Below are 8,420 nucleotides of genomic sequence, written 5' to 3'. Positions count from 1 at the left end.
CACCCACCCACCCTTTCCCTCTGCATCCACTACACATTGTGATGATGCACTCTCCAGCTGAGTACTAGCACTGGTCAACAGCATTGAAGCTCACCAGCCGAAATGCGAGGCGGGTTGAGGGGCTTTAGCTGAACAGACTAGCTGCACAGAGACAGATTCCTATTCACTCCCTCTTGCTCACCAGATGCACATAAGGTACAAAGTATCCCAGGACGGCAGTGGCGATTCCAAAAGCCCATATCCGGTAGGTCTTTTTCCTGAAAACCCTCATGCTGAAATAATTCTGCATCTGGTTCCCGCACTGCTGTTTCATGCTCCGGCTGGCCAGTTTATCTCGCCCGTCCTGGTGAGAGTCAGAAGAAGGAGGCAAGAGGGGCCGGAAAGTCAGAGACAAAAGTATCTGGATAAACATAAAGGCACTGAGGACTTGGAAAGTGTGAGCCAGCCCAATGGCTTTACCGACAGTCTTCAAAAAGAACGGAAGGGATATTGAGAAGAGGCAGCTGCCGCCAGCCACGATGCCATTTGCCAAGCCCAGGCGACGTTTGAAGTAATGACCAAGAATTACCAGAGAGGGCTGGAAAGCAAAGGAGCTGCCGCATCCAAAGAGGATCCCATAGGTGAAGTAGCGGACTTCAAGGGACCTATTGGCAAAAACAAATCCGCTTTGTTAAACAGCACAAGCTTATTATAGTTTATCTTCCACTAATGCCCAGAGTCCTCAGGTGAGATCAAGGCCCATTTTGTGACAGAAACCATATAGGTAAAGGCTGCCTTGAAGAGTTTACAATCTAAGCATACAACACAAGGATTGTCTCCATTTTATAGGTAGCATCTAAAATCTCATGGCAGATTAAGTTTAGCTTCTCTCCGTAGAGGAGAATAGGAATAAAAGGCAACTGAATTACACTTCCCATGAGGTCCTGCTGCGGTATATGGAACTCGAATCCTCTTTATTTTTCAGACATACAGTTCTTTTGTGAAAAAAGTTATTTTTTTTTAAATGGAAAAACTGAAAATATTCAGCCATCCCTAATTTCAAAGCAGGAGGCCTGACCACTAAAACAGCCTTTGGCACTTTGTTCCAGAACAGAACAGTGGAGTGTTCCTGCCCAAACTCCAGTTTCAGTAATAAATGTGCTGCTTCCTTTAAACCCCTTGCCAGTTTCAACTGGATGTTGTTATTTTTCCATTTTTACCCTGAAGTTTTATTGTGAGCTGTTAACCAGATGCTATACCCTACTACAGGGGTGGCTGCATTTTTGCAGCCAGTGACATGACCATATAAATATGCTTTGAAATCCTTAAGGGGGGAAAGTTTGATTTTTTTTGTCTTTAAATGCCAATGGTATTCATAAAGCAGGTAAGAAGATCCTTGCTGTTCTGTTTCTTTTGGACAGCAAACTGAGAAAATGTTTATAAACATTTCACTTATTCCATTACAGAGTCTGTCTCTCCAGCTAGGCAAGCAGAAAGCAGGACACAATTGCTATACTGCGTTATTCAAAGACAAATGACTGTCACAAAAACCAACTTCCAGCTCCTCCAAAACCAAACCACATCAGAGAAACCTCAGGAGACATCAGGTAGACAGCTGAGTAATCATTGCACAGCTGTTCCCCTGCCCTTCACACAACTATTTCAAGGACAAACCTGAGAGTGCAGACAACATCGCGGTCTAGGGCCCAGCCACTGAATGTGGAATACAGACACTAGAGGATCATCTGTTTTCTCTGTTGCACTCATACTGCCATACTATCCCATGCCCACAGTCCCAGATGGGATAAGGCAGACTCAAGCTCTGGAACAAGCTTAATTTTGAATGACTGGGGACAATAAACCACAAGTCCCATCTGCATGTGTGTTAAAATATCCCACAGACGCTTGTGTGAGAGCAGGGCTTTGCCAGGATTTTCCATTTCCTCTCCTTGCTGTTAAGCTGGCTCCCATCCTCCACCCCCAAAGGCAGCTCCATTTTAGTAGTGATAGGCACATGATTTCTACAGCTTTATAGGGATAATTCTGTCTCTACTGAGTTGATGCCCCACTAGATAAGTAAAAGAGCTTTCTTTCAGCTCAAGAAATAGTTGCCTGTGGGCTTTGTTGCCATCGATACTGGTCTCTGTTCCCACAGATGAGAGTTTGGGTCTGTGCTGTTCATTGCAAGTACGCGCAGTAGGTGTTTTGGGGATGAAAGTTATCAAAGGCAAACTGATATTACAAGAATTCCACCAATGCCGGGATGTGGTGTTTGAACACAGGCCACTTTTGATGGGAGTCTGCTTTCCTAACCAGAATACATTTTAGAAAGGAAAAAAAGTAACCACAGAAAGCAAGAGTTGGGCCAATTCCCTGCAGAGATAAGAAAAACAAAAGCATTAACCTCCCTCTCCCCCACCCCCAAACCCTCAAGCCCCTGGGATTATAAAGACATACAGTGAAAGGAAATAGTAACAGGTACAGGACAATGATTCCACTTCTAAGCACACTACAGAGGATAAATAACTTGGCACGGCAGAGGATAAATAACATGATCATTTCACCATGTTAACACTGAGTAGTGGAGGGGAGGAAGGGAAAGGAGGGACTAGCAACCCCATGGGAATTAAATGTTCCCACTCAACCCACCTGGGTCTAATTCAGAGCCTGAGTTCTCATTCCCTGGATTCAGAGCAACAGAGTGGGACTATGTCGATCGCTCAGTGCTGGTGGGGAGAAAAGAGAGCAGTTCAGATGGCTCAGCAGAGAAGCTGCCGGCCGATACTCAGTTTTCTGTGCAAAGGAGACCACTCCAATTTAGAGGTTTAAAGGAAAGCAAAGGGGCATAAGACAGGTAGAAAAGGGGTTATGTAGCCCTCAAGGAAAAAGTAACTCCCCTCCCAATGCCCCTAAAACTGACTACTCTACAGAGGCAGAAAGACAGGATGGAAAGTTTTGAGAGTCTTCAGAGAAGAGGTTTGACAGATGGAAGGAGATAGCAGCACTGAAATACCAAACATTTCTGATTCTTGTTTCCTGCTTTTGCTCAAGAAACCCCAGCTAAAATTGTGAAAAAAACTAAACATTAAACATAGCTGATGTTTATCTCTTTGTAAGAGAGCCCATTAGAACAGCAGCAGTAGCAGCAGCTTTTAGGGAACAGTGTAACAATGTATGTTAAAAGACATCAAAACCAGAAAACCAGAAAAAGAGGTGAGGTAGCCTTGGTACTATTACTGTTAAGAGTATGCCTGTTGCAAAACAAGATAACCAGTTTTAAGGCAATTAAGGTAGGTCTTCCAAACCTTTTCCCCCCCTTTTTTAATACACCACATGTCCAACTACAAGTATGCCATCAGTGCCATACACTAAACACAGACTGACTTAATAGGGTTTGGATCTGAATTTCAGACACTCTGAAGTCCAAGGATGTTTGCATCTGGCACTTTACAGCAGCTTAGATAGAGATATAAGCAAAGCGTGGATGCAGATTCATGCTAGATCCACCAAGTTTATAGATGCTTGGAAACACAATCCTAGTTCAAATCCATCTGTATCAATGGGATTCTCATGTCATGAGTGGGAACTGAAGTGCAAGCATCCATGACCAAAGTGCAAGTACATAAGGGATGTGCATTAGGATATGGGGGAATGCCTGTTCACCAGGGCACCCCAAGGGATGACAAAGTCCAACAGTCACAAACTCCTGCAAGACCATTTTAGGCAGGACATAAAGGAAAACTTCTTTACTGTCCGAGCCCCCAAGGCCTGGAGTAGACTCCCCCCAGAGGTGGTGCAAGCACCTACTGTGGACACTTTTAAGACACATTTGGATGCTTATCTTGCTGGGATCCTTTGACTCTCACTGACTTCTTGCCCTTTGGGCACTGGGCTGGACCTGATGATATTGCGAGGTCCCTTCCAGCCCTAATGTCTATGAAATCTATGACAAGGGGGAGGACAACACAGTGAACCCAATTTTCCATAAATGTTACTAAGTTTGGACATGTGGTGTATTAAAAAGGGGGGGGGAAAGGTTTGGGAGACCTGCCTTAATTGCTTTAAAATTGGTTATCTTATTTTGCAAGGTGGTTTTGTGCTTATGTATAAAACAGAAATATCCTGATCAAGGCATAAAATGAAGTAAAAGTCAACTGAGTATTGCACAACTTGGTGCATTAACTTTAGGACACTGGTCCCTGTCAAGGACACTGACATGCAGATTGCTAGAAGCCCCAGCAAGACCTGAAAGGGTAAGAAACAATTCTGCACTAGTAGAGGAATAGACTAGCAGTTCTTTACTATCTCAAGTTTCCATGCACTTTGACCAGATGAACCACTGCTGCATCTGAATACAGGAGCTGCTATGTGCATACAACCTACAGCACATGTTATTTGAAACTGAGGACTATGACTGGCTTATATAAAAGCTTACTCATTGTTATGGGATAGCAAAAAGTTGTTGACTCTAAATTTTAAAATTGGACTTTATGAATGAGATGGAGGACCGCCAAGCTAAGCAGCATTGCTCATCTGATTTTTGTTCACTTTTGCCTAAGGCTGTCTGATAAAGAGGACACTCCCTCCCCACACCCTCCCGGACAGATACAGAGGACTTTTATTTTACCCTTATATGACATCTGAAGGAATTTAGCTGTGACTATGAAAGTAGGAAATATGGATTTTAGCTCTAAAGTTCTCCTCCTGGAAAGGATCTATTTTTGTTTTGTTTTAGACAAAAACCAAACAAAACCCCAAACCATCCAAGTGGCACAGTCTCAAGTCCAGCTTTGCTTTGCACAAACATTTCACAAGTGAAGAAAGGAAATGTCAAACTTCTGCTTGAAAGGAAAAAGGGATTACAGAGTAAAACTGTCTGAAATTACTCACAACTGCAGTTCATTTTCCTTTATTCTATCGCCATGACTTCCCATGTATCAGTCCCACTGGGACTGGCCAGGTGCTCTCAGGGTGTAAATTTTCTACATGAAGTGAAATCAGCTTCTAAAAACACCCCCCAAAACCCTGCCACTGATTTGTATTCATATCAAGTGGTTGCAGTTCATGCTCTTGGGCTTATCTACAGTAGAGTATCTGCTTGCTAAAGCTATGCCTGAAAGTTAAGCTTATGGAGTTCTTAATCACAGAGAGAGAACGTACACTAATAGAAGTGCTTTTAACCCTAGCTTAGCTATGCCACCTCTCCAAACATAACCTAAGCTAAGAAAACCTCTCTTCTATTGGTGTAGCTGGGATGTTTTTCACACCCAAAGTAGGGCTGGAAGGGACCTTAGCAGGACACCTTGCCCAACGCACTGCTCAAAGCAGGATCGCCCATGTCTAAATTATCTTAAATAAATGTTTGTCTAACCTACTCTTAAAAATGTCGAAGGATAGAGATAGCTATGCTGGTCAAGCTTTATAGTAGACGTGGCCTGTAGAGCAGAAGGATCTGACTTGTAGCATTGGTACCACCAGGACATTTTGCAAGGCTGCGGCGTGCACTACACCACCAGCTACGCTCCAAAACAATCTGTTAGGAAACCGGACTCTGTGACACACAAGGACTTCCGATACTGCTCAGTGGTGGACGGGCATGTGTGTGGCTGTGAGAAGATAGGCTGGTTATGGGCAGGGGTTGTGGGGGATGGGACAAGGAATATACTGAAACTGGCTGAAATTCAGGCCAACAAATGGCTGAAATTCAGGCCAAAGCTCCTCTATGCGCTGATCTGGAATGGGACCAAACACGGCCCCTGAACTTTTGGCAACGCCTGCTGTGTGGTCCTGTGCTGAAGCCAGCAATGCACGCCTGCCATTGTATGCCCGTAGTTTCACTGAACAGCGGGTGGCCTCCTCAGTGCACTTGGATTGTGTGGCATAAGTTTCCCACGGAGATTTCTGCTCCTTTATTTGAAAATGTCCGTTTCAAGTTGCTCTTTGTGGTATGGCCTTGGGATCGTTTCCCACCCGGACACAGAAAGGAGACAGGAAAGGCTGGCACGAAGGCCACTGTTCTGGGCTTCTGCTTTATCTTTGCTGCCCCCATCCCCCCCGTGGTGAAGTCTTCCAGCTCTGGGAGCGGTGCAGGAGAATACTGCGGACAAGGCACCTTCCTTCAAATAAACATGGCTTGAAGCATTTCAGGAAGTGCTTTAATTTAAACCATATAGGTTTTGGCTGAAATAAGACCCACGACAATGCTTCTATTCATGTCGGCTTTGACTAAAGTTCAAAGATAATTCACTTTAGGATAGATAAATAAACAACATCTAAATTAGGAACCTCAGATACTACGGAGAGTGGAGATACAGGCGTATGTACTTGGTAGTCCCCCTGGATCTCCAGAAATGAAGGGCTGCATCAGGTCTGAGGTTCTAGAGAGCCAAATCAATCCATCAAAACCTTATGTTAATGACTGTCCTCATGGGATACATGGAAGAGGACTTGCCACAAAAGTTCAGAAGGACTGACAAAAGAATAATACTTCTGTGCCTTTTCAACGCAGCGTGTTGCAAAGGCAAAACATTCCAATGGAATAACACTTTCCAATCCAAAATACATTTAAATTCCCCTATTTTCTTTCTGTTGCATATAACCAAACAACCCATAAACATTCAGTTTGTGCTTCCATTTTGCCTAATAACACAGCTGTCAGTTCCTTAGACACTAGCAGAAGATATTAACTCTTTCACACCTACATGGTCAAATTTAATTCCAAATATTTTTTTCACTCTTCCTGCTGAAGGTGGATTATAATTTTTTTAATATGTTTTTTAGTCTGACAATGTTTGTCTGTAGGTTAACTGTACAATTACATGTCAGAATGCACCCTTCTGTATAGAGATGCAGAGCTGTTTTGCTGAGTTACTTTATTCCCAGATAAGGGACACCTTCAAACTCCTAATCAGGAGCATAGACATTTGAGAGCCTCTTGACAGGAGTTCCCGCAGGGAGAATCCTTGGGTGCAGCCAAGCTCTAGAGCAGCGGTGGGCAAAATACAGCCTGTGGGCTGAATCCGGCCCACCAAGGGATTCAATCCAGCCTGCAGCCAGTCCCTTGGCCCACCCGGTCCAGGCATGGGGAGCAGCCAGGCCATGATGCATGTGGCTGGTCCCACCGCCCCTGGGTGTCTGGCAGGGTGGGGGTGGCATGGCAGCTGGACTTGGCTAACTGACAGCCCCTGTGGCGGTGGCTCACTGACTCTGCCCAGCTGTTGTTGCCAGTACACCCCACACCCAATGCTGGGGTTGCCAGATGTAGTGGGTGCTCCAGGGAGACTGGCCCAGCACCCCGTGGGCAGGGCGCAGTCAGCTGGGCATATGGGTTGGGGCTGCAGGTAAGCAGGGAGGAGTGTATGGGAGCAGGAGGGATGGGCAGGGGCTGGAGCTGGGATCACAGGGTGATGACAGTGTGGGGTCAGGGCCCAGGGCAGAGCCATAATCCGCTCCCCACACGTGCCTGCAATGGGCACCGGTTCCTTGGGCAGGGATGGGCAGGGGGTGAATCATGGCTCTACCCCACCTCCCCATGCTGTCACCGCCCTGCAATCCCAGCCCTGCCTGCCCATCCTGCTCCCTGATGCCACCCCCCACCTGCCCAGCCAAGTGCACCCTGCCAGCACCCCCTGACACATGGCACCAGGTCAGCACCTCTCCCCCCACCCACAGCCTACAACAGCTTGCTGAAACTTAAGTGGCCCAAATAATTGCCCACCCCTGCCCTAGAGGAACTTAGGCTAAGGTTTGTGTCTTGTTGCTTAAAGATAAGAATAAGAGAAAACTTTGAGGGGAGGGGGAAGAGGGAATTAAAAAAGAGTGAGTGAGCGAACAAGCAAACGAGTGAGTGACACGTGAGCTGTAGTGTTTTCCAGGCAATGAAACCACACCTGATCTTTGCCAAAAGGGTCTATTAAAGAACAATTAACAGAAGAAAGCAGCTTGCCAGGAAATTACATGTCTCCTCAAGGCAAAATTTCACCCTTACTTTGTGAAAGAGCTGGAGAGGAGTCCAATGAAGGCGATGGTTGCACCTGAGGCTGCCGTTGCTCTGCAGCCAATCCGGTCAGTGAAGATACTCACAATGGGAGAGCAGAAGAATATCATCCCCATGGCCAGGGCTCCAACCCATGCTATAAAAGAGATAAAGGAAGCTAAAGATCAGAAACTGCTTTATAAACCTACATTAGTGAGAGAAAAAACAGTGGGGCAGGGAAGATGATTTTGTCAGTGGAAGCTAATTTAGAGAGGCCCATCTCTTTAAACACAGCCAGTCCTTACACTCCCCACTCAAATCTGGACATTATCCCTTTAGAGGCACGCTTGCTTGCACTTTCACTGACCTTGCTGGACTTCTCTTGTGGACAGAACCTGTGGACATTTGGTGTAGGGCATGCAGAAGGGATATATGTTTAAGTTGATGCTGTATGCTTGCTTGCTGA

General features: G+C 45.6%; 1 protein-coding gene across 1 annotated transcript in view; it reads right to left on the bottom strand.

Moving 5' to 3' along the window:
- The window catches only part of SLC16A2 (solute carrier family 16 member 2), a gene marked incomplete at its 5' end in the record, with an annotated part of 12,993 nt that extends 4,854 nt beyond the window's left edge, over positions 1 to 8,139 (bottom strand). Inside the window, 2 exons of the mRNA XM_019521041.1 lie at positions 182 to 644; positions 7,967 to 8,139. Coding sequence (XP_019376586.1) covers positions 182 to 644; positions 7,967 to 8,139 — 636 coding nt within the window. The remainder of the gene's footprint in view (positions 1 to 181; positions 645 to 7,966) is intronic.
- Positions 8,140 to 8,420: the final 281 nt, after the last annotated feature.

Source organism: Gavialis gangeticus, unplaced genomic scaffold (assembly GCF_001723915.1).
Source record: "Gavialis gangeticus isolate Ggan-Ray unplaced genomic scaffold, GavGan_comp1, whole genome shotgun sequence".
Lineage (NCBI taxonomy): Eukaryota > Metazoa > Chordata > Crocodylia > Gavialidae > Gavialis > Gavialis gangeticus.
Note: the sequence above shows the minus strand (reverse complement) of the source record. Positions and strands in the feature narration are given on the sequence as shown.